At 44.1% G+C, this 21,601-nt stretch overlaps 1 protein-coding gene across 8 annotated transcripts in view; it reads left to right on the top strand.

The window, feature by feature from the left end:
* SIPA1L2 (signal induced proliferation associated 1 like 2) overlaps positions 1 to 21,601 on the top strand; it is a 216,965-nt gene that overhangs the window by 96,104 nt on the left and 99,260 nt on the right. For all 8 annotated transcript variants that reach the window (XM_036087312.2, XM_078077712.1, XM_036087309.2 and 5 more), the window contains one exon: positions 15,195 to 16,940. In XM_036087312.2, the coding sequence (XP_035943205.1) occupies positions 15,464 to 16,940 (1,477 nt within the window). In that variant the 5' untranslated portion in view covers positions 15,195 to 15,463. The remainder of the gene's footprint in view (positions 1 to 15,194; positions 16,941 to 21,601) is intronic.

Raw genomic sequence — 21,601 nt, 5'->3', positions numbered from 1 at the left:
TCAGGGTAAAGTTTCAGGGTAAATGAGTGAGTTGGAGAGGGAAAGAGTCATAGAAGATGGCGTTGAATGCATTAGATTCTGTCAATTCTAACAGAGGTAGAGAGACTTTCCAAGCACGGGGGATTGGCTAAGCAAAAGCATGGAGGTGGGAGGCTGTGCAGCTCTTTTCAGCCATAGTGAGATACTTGTGAACCAAAACTGTGCATTTTCATAATACCGCATCCAAATAAAAAGGAGAAAGGGCAGTGACTAAGAATGAGGATTTGGGGACCCCGGGAGGAAATCCATTTTCCTCCTAACTAGTCACGTGACCTGAGGCAAACCACTTAACATCTGGGCTTATAACATGACGGTGTCAGAATCCAGTAGCTCCCTTAAGAGCTAATGTTGTGATTGTGAGTCTAAAGCAGAGATTGATGCTCCAAACCCTAGACAGTGCTCTCTGGCACAAGGGAGGTAAAATGCTATCGTTGGTAGCATTGTGCAAGTTTTGATGTTATTATTCGGTTGTGTTATGGTTGGGATTGTGTCCAGTCTATTGCTCTGCCAGTCAAATGCTTGAGACTCCCTTGAGACATTCGAATAACTAGTAGAAGCCAACTGGGACCAAAATACCACTGGCTGGGGAGCTAGCTGGGCCTGTGACTAGGTGATGCTAGGCCGGTGGGGCTGCCGCCTTCCTCAAGGCCCAGCACCTGCCCCTAAGACTGGTTCTAAGAGGAGGAGCAGAGGGAGAGCCTGTAGGGATGTGTCACCCCTGGGTGCCCAAATTCTTTCATGCTGTGACCCCGCTCATGTCCAGTGGGGACCCTTCAGACTGACTTCCCTCTGCAGGACAGGGCAGGCCTTAAAGCATCCCCTCTTCTGAAATCCCCCCACTTCCTCCCACATATGTGTACCCACCTTCTGCTTTCCCTCAACCCTGTTCCTTCCCTTAAGCCTCAAAGCAATGGACATCAGATTTTTCTTTTTGCTTCAAGTTAGCACATTTGGATTAGGTTGGCTTCTTTTGGACAAAGTAATTCCATTTTGTTTTGTTTTTATTCCTAAGTTTTACAGGCCTTATGTAAATTGGAGAAGCTGCTAGTTACAGTAGAAAGGATGAGGCAGCCTAGATTCTGGTTCTGATTCTCTTGACTCACCGTCATTCGATTATAGGCAAATTACTTATTTATTTGCCCTAAGGTTTCCTTCCTTATCTGTTAATTGGGAAGAGAAGTCTCTGTCTTGTCTCTCCAGAGGTTTTCCTAGGATCGAATGGACATAAAAGAGTTTTGAAAATGGCAAATCCCTAAATAATGGAATACACATAAATTTACATTTTATGATAAGGGACAGATTATTAGTCAAACAGATTCTTTAGATCTACCTGTGATTTTCATGAAGCTTCTGGTGATATAGATGATTTATTTACTTGCTTGTTGATATGAGATCGCTTTTCCCTGTTTGATATTCTGTTTATATCTCAGGACAGATAATCATCATAATTGCAGTTTCTGGGTCTCTCTCTTAGTCATTAACCTAGAATTCAAAGAAGGTGGTGACTTCCCATGAACATAAGTTTATAAAAGGAAATAGGGTTTTTAGTGTTATTTTTATTTTAATAAAATAATGCATGTCATATTAGGTGGTCATCTCTTACTTTTTTTCTTCAAGTCAAGATCTTGGAGTTAGGGATTTTTTAAAAAATCACCCAAATTAATTAATTTCACACGCAGTTGACGCCGGGGTCCTGGGTCCCAGGTGAGGATGGTGAGTGCAGGGACAAGGCTGGGGAGGCCAGGTCTGGGTTCTCCTGCCGCAGAGTCCACTTTACCTGGCTCTCAGAAGGGGTGCTACGGGGAGCGGAGATGCAGTGGACTCTCCTCAAGGGTGACAAGTGGGTGATCAGAGTCTGGAGCTCAGTGGAAACGTCTTACATAGATAATGTCCAGTAATACTCTCTTTCTCAGAGTTTCGCCGGCAGTTTGGTCTATTTCACTTCTGGCTTCCTGTTGCTCTCTCGGCTCCCGATCCGATCCTCAGTCTTAAGTGGGAACAAGCTTCTTTCCTTGTTGAGGGGGAAAGATCATCAGCGGGGGACTCTAGACACAGGCAGGAACCAACCACTGAACCCATTCGGGTTCCCTCATGCTTGTTTTCCAGATGGGAATACTACTCCTCTCTGGCATTCGTGTGCTGTTTAATGTCTTCAGAGCGCTTATGCATGCTTTCTCATTTGGTCCCACAAGACCTGGCTGAGGTGTGCTGGGCAGACACAGGCGCCATCGTGCAGATGGAACTGGGTCAGTGAGTGCGGGGTTGGCTCAGGGCCCACAGTGAATCATGTCCTCGGGGGGAGACACAACCTTCTCCATTCCAGACTTTCCAGGCACTGCTGCCTTGCAGGCCCGCAGCAGGTGTAGGGCGTATGAAAATACGTGCCATTGCAAGGTATTACTCTTCTAACCACAGTGTCATCCCAGTGTGTGGGAATAAAGGGCAATATTTTTGTGAATACCTGCTATAAAAAAAACCATGCACTCTAATAAATGAATCAGCAATACATATTGCTCAAATGACACAGATATGCGCTTGCATGCTTACGTATCTTTCTGTGGGACTTAGAGCCAGGGGAAGAAGCTAATGGTCATCTCATTGGACATGAGTAATAGGCTCTGAGTAATGTAACATCCGTTGGTTTTACGGACGATTTAAAAAGTCTTTTCCTATTTATTGAATTTAAAGTTGATATGTATGTGGATCTACATGTTCATCATATATAGTTACGTAATTTGCACACCGTAGAAAAATACAGAGAAGAGCGAAAAGCATGCGTAAGCCTATCCATAATAGGTAATCCCTCTCATAAAGTGAACGTGCTTCTTTGCAGTACTTTATGTATATAGTTTTAACATCAAGTTTTGTATTTGGCTCTTTTCACATTATCCTATACTGTAAATCCCAACATTGTGCAGATTCAAAGAACCTTTTTTGGACTGGGTATCATATTCTGTTGTATCATATTTACCATATGAGGCATAGTAACCCCTGGCTACTGGCTCTTAAGACTTCTCCAGATTTTTCATTCTTGTGGTTCTGGAGTGAATATCTTTCTATCTGTGTTTTCCCCCACATCTGGGTAGATTTTTGAGATATAGAAGTATTGAGCCAAACGACTGTCTTTATGGGGTTCAGATGGAGTTGCTGTCCGCAGCACGGGAGGATCTCCATTGCCCCCGGTCCTCACCAGCACGGAGTGCAATGCATATGCACATGCATGTGGATAACTTTTATAACACGCTGGTCAGAAGTGCTGTCTTACCCTTTTAACTCATTTCTTCCATTACTTATTATGCATGTGCGAATCTTACCCTGCTCAGCTTCTTGAGGATTAGCAAGCTCTGTCATTCATCCTTACTGCTCCCCAGCAGTCCCCCAGCATCCCGTACAGTGCCTAGTGGAACTGAATACTTTTATTTACTGGAGTAACAAAGGCTTTTTTGTATCAGATAATAAACCTCCTAAAGCTGTTCAGGGAAACTCAGTATCCTGTAATTCAAATAAACATGAGAACGATAGGAAGGTGGCTCAGAGTGTGTGATTAGTGAATGGCGTTTGGTGTGTATTTGCTGCTAAAATTACTATTCTTTAACAATCAAATACTAGACTATTGCCTAGATTGGTGGGGTTTTCTCTTCATGCCCTTTATGCTCAGTCGAAAGGGAGCATCTTCGGATTTGATGGCTTTTTGGTTTACTTGTTGCATTTTTACAAAGAACACATTGAAGGTAGCCACCTTGTGTGTTTGAATTCAGTTTTCTATAGTATTGATTGATTGGAGTTCTGGGGAGCAAGGTGAGATAGACCTTCGCTCTGCAAGAGTTTTCCCTGTGGATTCAGTGGAAAATAACAGAAGAGAGTGAGAGGATTGGTTCTCTCTGAGGAATGCAGCAGGAAAGGTCACGAATAGTATTTTCTCCAGGCTCTAGCCTACCAGGTTTTTCTTTGCCACCCAGTGTCACTAAACCTTTATTTAAAGAATAACATAGATTATTTTCTGTGATTTTTATATGAAAATAACAGAAGGACAGTCTAAATCAGTGGGCACTAGATTGAAATTCTTTTTTTCTTTCCTTGTGTTCTCCTAAAACACAAATGCCTCAGCTTAAATTATTAATTGGGACGTCTGATTTCCTACTGTGTCATCTGTAATTCGGGGGCCACATCGCTAAAAAATGTATTAACTAATAACCTCCTGAGGGAAGGAGGTGCAGGGCTATCTCTTTTTATCTCTTTCTGATTTAAAAGATTTAATGGAAAACAGTCAATACCCACAGCTGTTCTTCTGTCTCCTTGAAAAAAAATTCCATGATCAAAATATTCCATTTAACAAAATGGCTCTTTGTTTATTCTCCTTTGGACATTAGCTGGCTGACCGGATAGGAAAAGCAAAGCAGCTTACTACCAAGAATTGATTCCTGTTTTTTATTGACATACCTTAAGTTAGAAAGTTCCAAATAATCTCGTTATCATTTAATAGAGTCCCTAAAATAATTTTAAATACAAGTTGTAGCCGGCAAGAGGGTCGTACCTGACTGGAGATTGTTTTGGGCAGTTTCCTTTACCTTCTGAAAGCTTCTGTTTGCCTCTTGAAGAGTCAGCTCAACTGTTACAGATCAGTTAATGCTTTGTGTTCCCGTTGTTGTATGTATAGAAACCAACAGTTACCACATTATGTTTTGTAAACAAGGCTGTGCTCCTTGGGGAAAGTTATGTATCTTACTCATTTCAGTTGCCCAATTATAAGCCAATTAGTTAATATAGATACTTACTTATATGTAAATCAGTTTTGTCAGCTAATATTTTTAGAACTTACCATATAGAAAACACAGGGATAAGCACTTTGCATCCACATTTCATTGAATCTTTAGAATAATCCTTTGAAATAGATAAAATCATTCCCATTTTACAGATAGGAAATTGAGGCTCAGAGACAATGTGTAACTTTGCCATAACCTTAGCTAGCATGTGATAGATCCTGGATATTTGCCGAGTGCCCATGTGCAAAGACATGCCCCTGCCTTCACAGTGCTTAGAGTTTAGAGGAGGTTTGTGACAAGTACACAGGCTGGTATACATAGATTTGGTATAATGTATGGTAAGGAAGAAGGTGCAGGATGCTATTGGAGCCCAAATGAAGATAAGTTAGAACCAATATTAAGATTTGAGAAGGCTTCCAGCAAACCCAACATAGGAGCTGAGGTCTGAGTAATAACACTTGGTAGCAAGGTAGAGGGAAAGAGTCTCAAAGAGTCTTTGGGTGGGAGGAGAAGCCCGTGCAGAGCCCCTTGCAGAAGACAGTTCAGGACAGGGGCACCTGAGTGGCTCAGTCAGTTAAGCATCTGACTCTTGATTTTGGCTCAGGTCATGATCTCAGGTTGTGAGATTGAGCCCTCTGTCGGGCTCCGCGCTAGGCATGAAGTCTGCTTAAGATTCTCTGTGTGTGAGTGTGTGTGTGTGTGTGTGTCTCCCTCTCTCTAAAAGAAAAGAAAAAGAAAAAGAAAAAAAAAAAGAAAATGCACTGGGGACTGTGGAGTTTCAGCAGCTGGAGAAAGGGCTAGGCAGCTACTCGTGGACCAGATCGTAAGTGACCTGTGCTACCTTAAGACAATCAGGCTTTATTGTGACAGAAATGGGGGACTATTGAAGGGATTTATGATAATCTAGGAAAAATAAGGGAGTAGTTCTAACTGTGGTGGGGAGAGTTGAAATAGCGAGTTGTATGTGGATTTGGAAACATTCAGAAGATAGAACTTACAGGCCTTGGGATGGATGTGGACTGTCAGGGAAGGCTGGATGAGCATGCTGGGCATGGGTGGCAGGTGCATGGTGGTGTCCACTCCTGAGCTGGGTGGAGGAGGGTCAGGTGCAAAGGGGATGAGGGGCAGGAGGACATAAGCTGTCATAACTCAACCTGGCAGTGTTGTATAGGAGACATCTTTGGGCTTGTGGATAGGTTTCAGAGTCATCTGCATAGAGATGGTGTAGGAGACTGCTAGAACTGCACAAGGAAATATATGGAAGTAAGAAAAGGCAGCCTGGAATAAACTCTGAGTATCGTCAGCATTTAAAGAAGACCAGAGGAGGATCTAGCAAGGAAACCAAACAGAGAGAATCAAGAATCACTGTGTTCCCTGAATGTGCCGTGATGATATGTCGACTCAGTACTTTGGGGTGCTTTGGTTTGTAACCACTTCAATTCAGATGGATGGATGTAAGTTAATCATGAGTGCCAACTAAGTGTCAAGCATGACTCTAGAGACTGGGGGTATAAACGTGAATAGGGTAGACAGGACCCTACTCTAATGGAGCTTACAGCTGATTCACTTAGATCTGTCACACGAGAGCAAAGACTTTGGATTTGGCCCTTTTATCCATCATGGATTACAATTCAGTATATACTCATAGGGTTCTAGTGGAGACCAAATCCTTTAGGCTTTTTACTGCGGTTCCTGCTTTACTCTGATGAACAAATCCTTAACTACACCAAGGGGGATCAGCTTTTCTGGGCACATCACTTGAGAAATTCTCCAAATAGCAATGTGGAATACTTCAAAAAATTGTCTAACACCAATGTGAACATTCCACCAAGAAAAGATTTTATGCTGCTCACAAATAGGTTACCCCTATGTTACAAAATCACAAAGAGGAGAATTTTGCTCTTTTTAATATTCTCATGCCCCGGAATATTTATCTTTGGTACTGTCCCATTGTTTAGTTCAAGATAAATATCTAAGAGCTGATTTTCATGTCCAGATCTACCAAAAACTTAGCAGTCAAAAGTATGACTGTTGAACTTGTATATTTATGACCATTTATGACCATTACTCCTTAATAACAGGCCGTTTGTCGAATTGTCTCATTTCCTTTATTTTAGTGGTCTACTATGATAAGAATTTGAGTTAATGGATTGTTTTATAGCCCTTTAGCCATAACTTCACTTAATACCAGGCCGAATGTACCTGAACATGGCGATTTTATGGTGAATGCATTTCAGGTGATCAGACTTGCAGTGCAAGCCCACCTCAGCTCCTTCCCTGCCTTCCTGGTCACAGAGAGGGGAAAAGTGGGGACAGTGTATTCCTCCTTTTATTCCCTGCCCAATTATACATGTTAGTATTAGAGCTGATGGAATAGGAGTATGAAAAATAGGCATTTTTACAGTAGTTAGGCTTTTATTATAAGTCTGCCATATAATTTTAACCATTTTTTGCCTTGAAAGAGGCTCATAATTTGTGTATTTTGTGGTTTTCAATCCATTTGCTACAGCTGCAATCCTGATAAGTGGCTCAATTATAACTGTAATATTGGTCTTAAAGACTCACTGATGTCTCATGGAAAACTTTGAAAAACATTCTATCTAAAGACAATTATCCTTAAATACCACATTTTCTCCATTTCTCTGTTCTATCCTTTACAAATTATTGCCAAGGCCATTAGCATGAGAACAGATTATTCCTTCAAGCTCTAAAATTCTTGAATTTCTCAAGTTGTGACTTGCTGCCTTCCAGAGCTAGCCCTGGCCTCCCTGGAGGCCCCCCCCACCACCACCCGTGAGGACACACAGGCTCACATGTAGAGTTTTGTCAAGTGCCCACAGAGTGCTGGTGACAACTTTCCATTTTTGCTGGGGAGCAAGAACCACAGAATTGGATGAAAGCTAAGAATAATTGGAAACTGTGGGGGGAGTGGCAATGTCCTTGACATCCAAGATGAGCTCAGAGAAAGGAAGAAAGCTGTAGAAACATGTTAGAGGTCCATTTTAATTAATGATCATTCTAAGGTGAGCTCTGTACCTTTTCCTGTCTTGGCGAACGGTCCATGTCTAGGTTTGGGGACTTACCTGGGTATTTGTGCTGCTGATTAGGCCCACCTACAGATTATTAGTCTTTATTAAGTTTCTTTATTAAGGCCTAAAGAATGAATTAAATGACTTCCTTTTTTTTTTTTTTTTGATGTTTAATTTTTTTTTTAATGACACCAAGTGGACAGTGTGAGTTCAGTTGACCATGAAGTTAGGAAAGTAGGATATTTTAAGATACTCTTAAGAAGTATCTTCATTAGTTAGGGCAGGAGAGGGCAAGTGGTCAGGGTGGTGCCCATAATATGCGCATGCTGGGGTCTATTTTATTTTACTCCTTAATATTTGATGAAATAACACTTACATCTTTTGTGGGAAAATACCATGGCGTTTTTGTGGGAGAACGCTGCAGAACTCTCCTACCAGTGTTTTGCCATCGGTTAGAAGGATGAAATAATGTAAAATCATGGACAGGAAAGACAGGAGCAGACACACAGTTGTTCAGTAGAACAGGGATGTGGGGGTTCTGCGGATCATACAGCTCCATCTCTGACTGAGACGTGAGGCCCCGGGGCCCGTCTGACCAGGTCCTCTGATCGGTTTCCCTTTGCCATCCTTTTGGGGACTGGTACCACTTGTGGGCATATATCCAGAGCCCCAGGATGCTGGCACCATGCCACCTTAAGACAAATGGAGTGCTGCAAACAATCTGCCGCTTTGCCCAGCTCCGAGCAGGACAGAGACTGATGGGGGGATTGGTTATTTGGGACTCCTCATTTCTCATTGTGTCTGGGATGGGCCATCAGCCTAATAGATGCCACTGCTGAGATGGTTATAAGATGAAGTATGGCATGCTTTCCTTCTGTACCATTAGAAGGCATGTCTGGAACCACCTCATTTGGCTAGGACAGCGGGGGAGATGGGGGGCGGAGAAGCTCCTTCCAGAGTGGCCTCGCTGTTGACTTTTATGTTCAAGGTAACCTGTTCTTGTAAGGATCTGGGCATGCCTTGGCACAAACAGCATCCTGCAAAGAGTTGTCAACCATCCATGTTTATCTGAGGTTCTATAATGAACATGTTTCTGCAAAATTCTTAAACTTTGATGATGGCAGTAGATTCTCTAACTGTAAGACCTGTCCATTTATTTATTTTTTATTTTTTATTTTTTTAAAGATTTTATTTATGTATCTGACAGAGAGAGAGACAGAGAGGGAACACAAGCAGAGGGAGTGGGAGAGGGAGAAGCAGGTCTCCGCTGAGCAGGGAGCCCGACACGGGGCTCGATCCCAGGACCTTGGGATCACGACCCCAGCTGAAGGCAGACGCTTAACAACTGAGCCACCCAGGCGCCCCCAGAACTTTCCACTTAAATGTCAAATATTTTATCTTCTAAAAGGTTACTACTGCCTAACATGTGGTTAGCAATTTATTCATTTATTTAGTAATATTTATCGAACATCTACCACACACAGGAAAGCGTGCCCGGTCCGGCAGGTAAGGGGTGCACTGAACAGACACAGCCCTGGGGCCTTGTGGTGTGAAGGTGTAACAGGTGGGTGTTTGGGAAAGAGAGGGCCCCATGGGAGCGTGCTGCAGGGACACTGGTCGGGGATGAGAGCGATGAGGGCGAAGGCTTTTCAGGTCGGCCCAGACAGCGTCAGCTCTGTTTCCAGGGACAGCTCAGATGCAGGTGCAGAGAGTGGGCTGCTTGAAGAATGGAAAGGCACTCAGCATGTCTGGGCCACAGCACAGAGGACAAGGAGGGGGCACCCCAAGACATGAGGCTGCAGACTGAGCAGGACAGATTGGGAAGACACTTGTAAGGCAGAGTTTGGATTTTTATCTTAACAGAGATGGCAAGTCTTTGGGCGCTTGGGTGGCTCAGTCGGTTAAGCAGCTGACTCTTCATTTCGGCTCAGGTCCTGATCTCAAGGTGGTGGGATCGAGCCCTGCGTCTGGCTCCATGCTGGGCATAGACCCTGCTTAAGATTCTCCCTCTCCCTCTGCCTCCCACCCCACAACTGATTGTCAACCAGGGTGAACATGGGAGGACAGGTTCAGAAGTGGGGAAGTTTGTTAAGTGGTGACAGAAGACCAGTGAAATTGTATTGACTTTATTTCCCCCCTGAGAAGTAAGAAGCTGCAATTTTTGTTGTGATGTTGGGTCAGGCAGTGTGAAGACATCGAGATCTTTCAAAGGGCTGCTGTGGAGATGGGCAGGGAGACAGAGGGATGAGGCCTGAGCTGGAGAACTGGCCCAGACTTTTCATATTAGCCTTACGGACTCACCAGAAACCCTGAAAGACTTTCTTTAAACACAGCTCTGTGCTTTGGAGGATTGCATTTTGTCCTGTTCTGTAATGATGCACGCCTGTAATTATTGCGAGCTCTGTGCTTTGTCTGGGGGCCAGTCGCAGTCCCCTAATTCCTGCGGGCTCTTCTCTAAGATACCATCCTTTTCCTGTCTTCTGTCAGTCTGGTCTCTGGCAACACCCGTCGGGCTGCATAGCACACCACCCTGCACTTGACATTCAGAGGGGATTTGAGCACAGAGGGTGTATAAATACCTGGTCAGTACAAAAGAATAAATTTGGAGACATATGTTTGCAAGATGCTTCCTAGATTATACCTTTATTACCTTCATGTACGTGCAACTAAGAGTGCAGATTCATAGCTTTCAAAAACTTTTCAGCTGAGGGCTGCCTGGGTGGCGCAGTCATTTAAGCGTCCGACTCTTTATTTCAGCTCAGGTCATGATCTCAGGGTCATGAGATCGAACCCGGCTTCAGGCTGCATACTCAGCATGGAGCCTGCTTGAGATTCTCTCTCCTTCTCCTTCTGCACCAGCCCCCAACTCACTCTCTCTCTCTTTAAAAAACAAAACAAACAAACAAACAAAAAACCCTTCTCAGATGACTGCTCCATAGTAACAGACAAAGGTGGAAAGTTAGAACTTGTGAAAAAAGTAAAGATAATGAGAGAGGCACAAGAGTCCTACGTGCCAGGTGCCTGTAATGCAGGCATGTTGCCCCAGATCCACAGCTCTTCATCTGTACCCCTGCAGGGCGAACATGATTCATTGAGGTAGGGGTGTGTGTGCATGCGTGTGCGCACGCATGTGCATGTCTGTGTCTCCCTCTCATCCAAAGCCTCACGCCCAGGTTCTGGATTATTTCACAGGTCATTCCAAATCATGCTTTAGTTTTCATTTCCTCCACTGTTTTGCTTTCTGCATTTCTCCCTGTTTAGAGCCTATGCCATTCCACCTTACTATCTGCTTTCAAAGACATCGATTTTAATTCTTCCCCATGGGCTATATTTTTTTAAATTGCATGATCTTAATATTTCTAATATATCTTGTTTAAAAACAAGTGCTGTAATTGTTTTGAGGTGTTTTCTTTTTACCGCCGTATTAAAAATAATGTATTTAGTAATGTTTTTAAAAGGAAGGTGCTCTCTGTAATACCTTGTATTTAGAAATATTTAGTAGTACCTTTAAAAGGAAGGTGCTGTATGATTCTGTCAATAGGGAGATTGACTTTGGGAAGCTATGGCAGCTGAAAAATGTTGGTTAGAGGGTAACTGCAGGAGGGGGTCTGTTGCAACTTTATTAATCAGCTACTGTGTCTGGAATTTTTTGGCTTTGAATACTTTGAATTATTAGCAGCACACATGAAATATGTTCAAGAGTGTATACTTAAAATATTAGAGCAGGGACCTTGCCCAAGAAGCTCTGGTTTTGATATTGGATTCAAGGGCCAGAACTATAATTTCAACTCATTTCTTCATGGATCAGGCAGTCTGCAACATAGTACAAAGTAGTTTGGTCACTGAATTTACTCTCCTTGGTTTTTAAACTGAATATAAATGTGGTCTCTTAGAACATTTAAAATTGATCTGGACTATACAGAAGTCTACTGAATAAACCAAAAAAGGTAATTAATTGCCTCAGGCAACTAAAGAATCCCATGCAGCTGGTTTCAGGTCCAGTTGGAGTCAAGAGCTCTGTCCTTAGGATTCCTTCTTTCCCGCCTGAGGCTCAGCCTCCATGCTTTTGTTCCCATTCTCAGTCACATGGGCAAGGCGAGCCCAGCAGCTCCCTATTTCTGTTCTACCACCTAAGGGCTGCTAAGAATCAGAGCACCAATGCTGGGTGGGGGGTGGTGATGGCGGGAGGTGGGGGGGTTGCTTTTCCTGGTAGGATTGTCATTGGCCTGGCTGGTTCTTGGGCTCATCCCTGGACCAATCACTGTAGCTGGGAGATGCTGCACTTTCATTGGTCAAACCTGAGTCACGTGTTAGGGGGTGGAGTTAGCCCCACACGAATTAAATGATTTTAGAGGTAAGATTCCCCAGAGGGATTCAGGAGAAGAAAGGGGAACAGATCCTAGACGGGAAAAATCAGTTGCTGCCTGCTACAGCTAATGTTCTTATCACAGACCACAAATTTAAAAATCATAATTGAAGGAATATTCTCAGAAGATTTCTTCAGGGACGGGTTTTGTGTGCTCTGAGTTTGCCCTTGTTTCTCTGCTTTTTGTCAAGCGTAATAGTAAAATTCAGCACAGATGCATCTGTTTTTAATTGTTTCTTTTATTTATTTATGTTTTAAAATAATTCTTATTTTGACATGTTGTCTTCCATTTCTATGGGCGATCTATGGAATAAAGATTTTGTATTTTTACTACTGTCTGTTACAAACCATGATAAGGTTAGAAATGTAAGGGATGTGAATGCTCAGAATATTGATTTTCAAATAGAGTGACTGCTGATAATTTTATGGTTTGTTTTTCTGGAAGTAATTATTCAGTGCATGTGTTGTCCTCGCTAATCCTGGCTTTAAGGTTTCCTGTCTTACACATCTCCTGGCAGATGGCTTAACGCCAGAGCTGCCCCAGGGGGTGTGGTGAGTGGGTTACCCGTGTGGGAGGTGCTGGTTTGCTCAGTTTGAAGCCGGGGTGGGGTTGGGCCAGGTGTGGCCAGGGAGGATAAAGGACTTTCAAAGTCATGGTTAAGATGGCTCTTTGCATTTCATCTATGCATTGGCCATATTTTTACGTAGGGATTTGTTCTGTTTCTGCTGTCTTCAGTGATCATCAGTCTAAATTTTCCATTCTTAAAAAAAATTTTTTTTCCATTCTTGGATCAGTTTTGGGATTTGTGGTTTGCTAGGAAATCATTAGTTTCCTTTGTGTTTTCAAATTTGTTGCTATACAGTTGCTTGTGGTAAAATTCTTTTAGACTTAATATATATTTTAATCTCCTGTATATATGGTAATATTTCCTTTCTCATTTCCAAACTTGTATAATATTATTCTTTCTCTCTTTTCCTTTTTCAGGCTTGGGAATGAGTAGATCTTTTTCCTTGCTCTTTTTTAAAAAACTACCTTTTGGATTTGTCCATCCTTTTTCTACCTTGTTTTTCCCTTATTCCATTAATTTCAGCTTTTATCTTTATTCATTCCTTCTTTCTTAGTTTCTTTTGGGGCATTTTGTTCTAATATCTTAAGGTGGTAAATACTTAGTTGCTGATTATATTTTTTGAAAGTACTCAGTTTGGTGGTTTTAGTGGGCATGGTTCTTCCTTCTGTAACAGGATACTTACAAATTAATAGTGTATACCTGAGAATGAGTGTCCTATTAATGCTTGCTGAGAATTCACATAGCTCTGTACCAGCCATCGGAAGTAATTCATAAGCTTTCAGATTTTGTTGTATTCTATAAGCAGGAGAATTATCAGAATTTATAGATTAAAATTGTTTTCTTTCATATATCAGTTGTCAGTTTTCAGTTTCCAGGAAAGGATTCGATAATAGCCTAAATTGTAGAGGAAATAACTATGATTCAGAATCATCCATGATTCTTTTAAACACAATGATTCCAAGTGACATAGATAAGATGCAGTCATCTCTCTTCTCTTTCTGAGAACCATGGACAGACGCCGGTCTGGTGCATTGAAGCATCTGATTGTGCTTTCCTTCTTTGTTTACCACATCCTAAAATATCATTATATTTCCTCAGTTATGAAGCTGCGCTGGGAACAGACAGCATCTTATCATGCCCAGACTGAGTTTTTTCCATTGAGGGAAAAGCAAGCTGCCATGATAAGAAAATATCAGTTATTCCAAGAGACTACTGCATGTTCGTCTCAAAGCCATTAAGAACCCGCTGGAGGGGCGCCTGGCTGGCTCAGCGGGTAGAGTGTGTGACTCTCGATCTCGGGGTCATGAGTTTGAGCCCCATGTTGTCTGCAGAGATTACTTAAAAAAAAAAAAAGAATCCATTAGAAAGAGTTCTAATACTGTTCAGCCTGTTGGAATTTTATTATTTTCTAACCGAATTGCAGTTGTTTTTTATGCTTTGGTGAGGACCGAGGGAAATCAGCTATGTTATACCTTTATTACCATCATTATTTTCAGGAGAATTAGAGTCATTCATTCATTCTTATGCCCACAAGGAGTAAGTTTCCCATAAGTTGGGAAGATATGGCATACCTGGAAAATATTTTGTCTAAATAAAGATAGAACAAATTGAAAAAGTAATTGAAGAAAAAGTTGATTAAAAGTCAAGTTTCTACTGACCACAAAGGTAAATTTTGCTTTTATTTTACCCCTGCACATTTGTCAAATTGCTAGTGGCATGATGAACTAGAAAGTTACACTTAATCAGATACCAAATTCTTCAAGGCTCCTTCCCATGTTAATGGGGATCTCTGCAAGGTCTTACTTGATTGCGAGACCACGTTCTAGAAACTCATTTGCTAATGCCTGGTATTGACCCTTTTGCTGCTGGACATTTTGAATTTAAATATTTTGAAAGAAAGCATAATAATACTCAAAAAATTACATGACCGTTGTGTTACTCTATAACTAATTGACATGTTGCTTATTTAATTTAAGCCAGGCCACATTAATAGATAATGTTGGTACAGAGATGAAAGGTACGTTATGTTCCTGCTTAGAGGAGCTTGAAATTAGCCAATGGAGGAGACTGGTCAGCAAACCAGCCAGTAAGAGTATAAGGAGATCTGCTACCATAAGTGTAGATGTGGGTGCCGTGGGAACACAAAAGAAGCACTCTTTGCTCAGATGTGGGCTGAGGGAAGGTTTCTTGGAGAGGGTAATGCTTGACTCTGGGGTATAAATTCTAGCCAGCCAAGTAGAGAGAGAAGGCAGAATGTTCCAGAGAGAAGGAGCAGCATGAACAACAGAGACATGAAACTTGATGACAGTTTGGGGGAATTGGGGATGGGCAGAAGTTGGAGAGAAGGACAGATGAGAAACCATATGTAAAATGTATTGAACTTGAGCTACAAAAATTGTTAATGGTTATTTTCTGTGTTTTAATTCAGGTGAAGGAAATACTCAAGGCCAGATGTCTTAAGGAATGCTCTTGAAAAGGACAGAGGTATACAAAATTATTTTAGCAACTGAGAAGCAAGCTGGTTTTGGAGAAACCATACTCTGAGGATGTTGTTTGCTTTTGGTTAAAAAGAGAAAGTACAGCTATAGAGGAAGCCTTTAGGCTAAATGCGCATTTAGGATCGCACTGTAAATAACAATGTAATTAGATTCAGCACAGTCTTGCAGGTGAGACTTGGAGCATCTTGGCTCGGCAGACATGAGTGACCCAAGGCAGTCACAAGAAGAGAAGCACAAGCTTGGCAGGGCCTCTTCAAAGTTCAAGGATCCTCCCAGAATCATGCAGTCTGATGATTATTTTGCTCGAAAATTTAAAGCCATTAATGGCAACATGGGCCCCACCACTTCTTTAAATGCCTCAAATCCCACCGAGAGTGGTGGTCCGGCTAACGGTACCCCAGCTGTGCCCAAGATGGGTGTGAGAGCAAGAGTGTGCGAGTGGCCTCCCAAGAAGGACTGCTCCAAGGAGCTAGCCTGCAAGGCACTGTGGGAAAGCCGGTCTCAGACCAGTTACGAAAGCATCACGTCCATCACGCACAATGGGCAAAATGACCAGAGCGATGGTCAGCAAGAGGAGCAGCTTGATCTAGACTTTGTGGAGGCAAAGTACACCATTGGAGACATCTTTGTTCACTCTCCTCAAAGAGGACTGCACCCCATAAGACAGAGAAGCAATAGTGATGTCACCATCAGCGACATCGACGCTGAAGACGTCTTAGACCAAAACGCAGTGAACCCCAACACCGGGGCCGCCCTCCACCGCGAGTACGGAAGCACGTCTTCCATTGACCGGCAGGGCTTATCTGGTGAGAACTTCTTTGCAATGCTCAGAGGGTACCGTGTAGAGAATTACGACCACAAAGCGGTGGCCCCTTTTGGGTTCCCTGAGTTTTTCCCCTGCGATCCTACAATCTCTCCCAGCCTCCATGCGGCAGCACAGATTTCTAGAGGAGAATTTGTCCGCATCTCAGGATTAGACTACATGGACAGTGCCCTCCTCATGGGGAGAGACAGGGACAAGCCTTTCAAACGGAGGTTAAAGTCGGAGTCGGTGGAAACGTCCCTCTTCCGGAAGCTGCGGACTGTTAAAAGTGAACACGAAACTTTCAAGTTCACGTGTGATCCGGAAGACGGTCGTCTGGAGCGGGGTGTTCGCCCTTGGAATTGTCAGCGGTGTTTTGCACATTATGATGTCCAGAGCATTTTGTTTAATATCAACGAAGCCATGGCAACGAGGGCCAACGTGGGGAAGCGGAAAAACATCACCACCGGGGCCTCGGCAGCATCCCAGACTCAGATGCCAGCAGGCCAGACGGGCACCTGTGAGTCCCCTTTGGGAAGCAAGGAGGATCTCAACTCCAAGGAGAACCTGGATGCTGATGAGGGTGATGGGAAAAGCAATGAGCTGGTCCTGAGTTGTCCGTACTTTCGGAATGAGACCGGCGGGGAAGGTGACCGGAGGATCGCCCTCTCTCGGGCCAGCTCGTCATCGTTCGGTTCCGGAGAAGGCTGCTCCTTCGAGTCTTCTCTGAGCTCCCACTGCACAAACGCAGGCGTCTCCGTCCTGGAAGTGCCCAGAGAAAACCAGCCCATTCACAGGGAGAAAGTGAAGCGCTACATCATAGAGCACATTGACCTTGGGGCCTACTATTACCGCAAGTTCTTCTACGGGAAAGGTAAGGGAGAATCCTGAGTGTGTGTGTGTGTGTGTGTGTGTGTGTGTGTGTGTCGGGCTGGTCATCGTATGCTGCTTTGGGCTGCAGCACCTTCACCGGGTAGTCCAAGGCCATGGTCCTCTGGGCTTTTGTGGACCCTCTGTTGCTGCCAGACTAACCCCTTCTTCAGGAATCCCAGTGTCCTGCCTTTGCTGGTTTATAATCCCCAGTGTGGAATCACCACCTCTCTGTCTCTTTCTCTTCGCGCATTTGTGAGCATCACAGATGTTACGACTTGCTCTGGATTTACCTCTTTTCAGATCTCTTCCCTGGTTAAACTTCATCCCTCTCTTCTTCCTCTGATTAATCTCTCCTGCTGTTTACAGTGGATTATTCCGTCGAGTTTTCTCCCCCCCCCCCCCCGCCAGTCTTTGCTGTACTTTTCCCCTACACCTTTGCTTCATCTTCTCACTTCTGTCTTCACAGCTCCTAGTGCATTGGAAGTGTTAGTTAAATCTTTGCTGAGAGAATGTATGAATTAGCATGATAGACAAATCGTTTACCGGCAGTTCCATAGATGGCCTTAAATGTCAGGTTGCAGATAATCCTTTGGCATTGCGGTTTTAGGAATTCTCTAAGCCTAGGCAAAATAGTGTTTACTTTTATTGAGATTTTCAGGTTTGAAGGATGCATTCCTCAGAAGTCATGCAGTTGAATCCTCAGCCTTTAAATAAGTGTCCTTAGTTATTCCAGGGACATGAAATCTGCTCTGTTGGAGACTCCTACAGAGAAACAGGTCCCACACACCTGTCAGTTGCAAAGCCTCCATAAAAACACTCAGGGCAGCCCATTGCCTTCTTATTGGGTGTGGCTTGCCACCTGAGCTCCTTCCTTATAGGGCAGCATGCTTTTCAGGGCTGTCTTCCTCTGTTTCCAGTGTCCCTGGCCACCCTCCTCGCGTTCCCAGGTGTCAACCCTCAGAGCACCTAAGGAGGTGGGGGTGAGCCTAGCCAGTCTGGTGAATAAACTGTTCTGCCACGGGTGTGGGTCCCTGTGAGCTCACTGTACTTGGAGTTTATGCAGTATTGGTTTCTACCTTCGCAGTGTTTGCATGTCATCTTTGACTCCAGTTGGTTCTTTTTGGTGATGGGTTGGGTATAACTCAGACCTCGGGAGAGATCACTCCATCCACGTCAGTCCCTGGAGCCTTTTTCAAACTTTTGACTACAGGCTTAAAAGAATTTGCTTGTCAGATAGATTGCAGTCGCAATTGTCACATCCATAAGTTTTTTCCTCATTGTTTGCATCAGTTCAGATTTAACCAATCATCCATAATCCTAATATTATGAAATTGTAGAAATGGGTAGAACAGTTATGATATTGGGTAAGCAGTTTGGTTAAATAGGCACTTGCATTACAACAGGTCATATATTTGAGTTATGTTTCCCTTTTCATACTGATGACATAATGGGACTGAAATAATTCTGTGAGCGGGTCTTGGGCCCCCAAGTGTGTCCCCGTGCTCTCTTCTCAGTGCCGGCCCCTGATTGAACTCAGAAACTTGAACTTCCCTTTTAGTCTGTGCTGTGAAAGCATGAGTGGCCCTCACGATTGTGTTCATTCAGCGGCAGCACGTTACACAATACTGTTCCAAGATGGTCTCTAGGTGGAAGTTAGTTATTTTTGGAAAGGGAGGCCATGAAGAAGTAGGCTTCCTAATTAAGATTCTTTTAATTGATGAAGCCATGGCTGTCCATGCCAGCAATAAAATAGTCTCTTAGAATTATTATACTCTGAAATCCTCAGGCATTGAGTCATTTTGGCTAACTGAGCTTTATAAATAGTTTGCAGATCGCCCTTTAAAATATCAGAACATACAAGTTGTTATGTGTGTGTGGATGTGTGCATGTGTATTTATGAAGATACTTAGTGCCAGCATCTCATCCATACTCTGGGGTATATTAAGTACACGTGTACACATACATGGAATGGGCAGCGGTTGCTTTCTGCAGCCAGGGTCACCATTAATGTCCTTAGGATCTGTTCCTAGAGATGGTTTTAGGTGCTGGATTCTGTTAATTTCCTTGACTGCATTTTGTAGGTTTTTTCTTGAACTCTCAACTGTCACTTCCTGGTAGTTTTAAAGAGTGCCTGTGAGTCGTGTGTTTCTTCTGCTTTTCCTGATTTGCTGCTAAGGATTTTCCAGGGCATTGGCAGTTACGTCAGCAAACTTGCTAGCTTTGAATGTGAAATTCAGAATAAGCTGTGGAGAAGTTGAGGGCAGACACCCTGTGGGTGAGTTGTACGTGGATGCAGACAGAAGGCTTAGGGGGCCCTGGGCATTGGGCTCACTCTGGTTCTGTGAAGGCGCCAGGCAGGTGAATTCTAGAATCCCCTGCCAAGCCTGCCGAGTGAGGGCATGGGGTGGCTTTGGTATCAGGGTTCTGCAGCGCTGGGCTGGGCTGTTGTGGCTACTGATGGGTCCGAGGAGAGAATAGGACCAAGCCGGGCCCCCTGCTCTCGTTCTGCAGCTGTGAATACTGCCTGCTTTCTCCTATTTTTAGCTCTTCCCCGGTGGGCCTGTGTGTCTCAGAACGAATCTGGCTCCAGCAGTGTCCGCCGCTGCCGCCCTGGCTCGTCCCTCTGCAGAGCCGTGAAGGGCTGGGGGCGGGGGCAGCAGTCGGTTCCCCAGCAGGTCAGTGCCCTCCCTCCCGCCCCCCCACCCCTGCCGCGGTGTGGGAATGGAGATGGGCAGCCGGCTCGCACCGGGCTTCAACCTCTGGACTCTGATCTGCAAACACACCCCCAGTTGCAGGAACGTCATTGCGCGACCTAAAAACAGAAGCCCTTGGGCCGCCTGGCCCAGATCGGGTGTGTTCGCGGGGAGCTTTGTTCTTTTCCTTTTTCTCTTTTCCCTTCGCTCTTTTTTTCTCTCTGGAAGCAGGCATTCAGGGATCTTTTGATATTTCCCAGAATGCCTTTTCTTTTTCTCCATGCTCCACCGTTCCATGTGAAATTTCATTTTCCAGAAGAAGTAAGTGGCTCCCAATCGCTGGGAAGGGTTGAGAGTACAGAGCCTTCGCGATGTGGCTTACTCTGTCCTGGGTGGTTAGTGTGGGGTGGCTGCACTTCACACCGAGGTGCCCTCCTGTGGCACAAAACCACCGGACGGCTGTGAAGAGCTCTGCCGAAGGATTAATGCAGGGCAGTGGCGAGCCACAGCAAACCGTGTGGCTCCATCACTTGTCCGCCCAAATCCATCTGCAGCCTTGCGTGGAAACAGCTTTTTAAGGGAGAGCAGGGCAGGATTGGAGCAAGCATGGGGAATGCTGGAGAAGGTTCCGCACTGCTGCTGGCGATGCCCGTGAAGAAACTTGGGTGCTGCCTGCCGTGCGCCCGTGGAAGTCCCGGTGAAATCGTGGGTTCCCTCTTCTGTGAGTTTCCCGTTTGTGAAGCAGGCCATGAGGAAGGGCCCCTTAGACAGGGATGTGGTTGTGCCAGTCTCTTTGGAGACCCTTGAGCTTCCTTCATGGCACAGTGGCCGGCTTTGCCTCCTTCTGGACCCCCTGGCACTTAGTGCTGCTGGCCAGCAATGGGCTGTCCCCAGGGGGGCTGGAGTGGAGCTGCGGGGCAGCAAAGACACCCCCCGGGGTCCGTCCGTGCCCACCAAGTCTTGTCCTGGTTAGGAAGTTGCGTACCTGCAGTTACTCGGGAGTTCTAAAACTGTCCTCTGCCTTCCCTCAGGTAGCACGGACCAGAACAGCTCTAGACAAGAATAGCTCGAGAAGGCAGACCATGTCCTTTTTGGGTAAAGAAAGGTCAAACTAGAGAAGAGGATAAAGCTGGGTCTCTTGGGTGACTTTAGAGTGGAACGTGGCTACATCTTGGAGGCACTGGGACATTGTTTTATGTGGGTACAGGAACATGTCCTCTTAATGTGGGGGAAAATCCTGAGATTCGCAATATATACCTTTTTTTCGGTCTAGAATTTTTACATGGCATAGAAGTATTATATGATCATTATAGGAAAATAAAGTAAAGAAGCAAAAGAAAAAGAAATAAAATCACCCTAGTCCCTAAGAGATAATCACCATGAACAGTTTCCTCTTTATCCTTGTAGGCTTTTTCTGATGCAAATAAATTTATGTAAATGGAACCTTCTATCACTGTGTCTGTGGAACTTGCTTTGGATGATCATCCTTCTCTGTTATTATGTGTAGAGCTGCATCAGCATTTTACAAGCCATTATCAATTATCATTATCTGCCTTGGGTGCATGGGGGGATGCCAGGTATTTGCCAAGCATGATCTGGGCAGAAGAGTTAATGACTGTATTTGCTTTATTTCAGAGAAAAACCCATCAACTTGATAGAAACACAGTGATAAAGGGACGTGTATTTCTTACTCTCTTAGATGCAGTATACCTACAAAACGACTCCTGTCAAATACAGTGATGTTCATTTTAACCAACAAATCTTTACTTAAAAAAGTAAATTATTATAAAAGATGTTTTAATTTCATAAAGTTTGAAAAATTATAACAATCGTCCTTCTCCACTAGAATGTGGACAGTGTGTAGTGTAGCCCTTCCAAGGGCTAGCGCACAGAGAGGGGGAAGGTTGCAAGGGAGAAGTCTGGAAAGCACCGCCCCAGCCAGGTCATCAAGGTCAACATCAGCATTGAT

The sequence above is a fragment of the Halichoerus grypus genome, chromosome 7, assembly GCF_964656455.1.
Source record: "Halichoerus grypus chromosome 7, mHalGry1.hap1.1, whole genome shotgun sequence".
Classification (NCBI taxonomy): Eukaryota; Metazoa; Chordata; class Mammalia; order Carnivora; family Phocidae; genus Halichoerus; species Halichoerus grypus.
The sequence above is the reverse complement of the archived record's forward strand: the minus strand, read 5'-3'. Positions and strand labels throughout refer to the sequence as shown.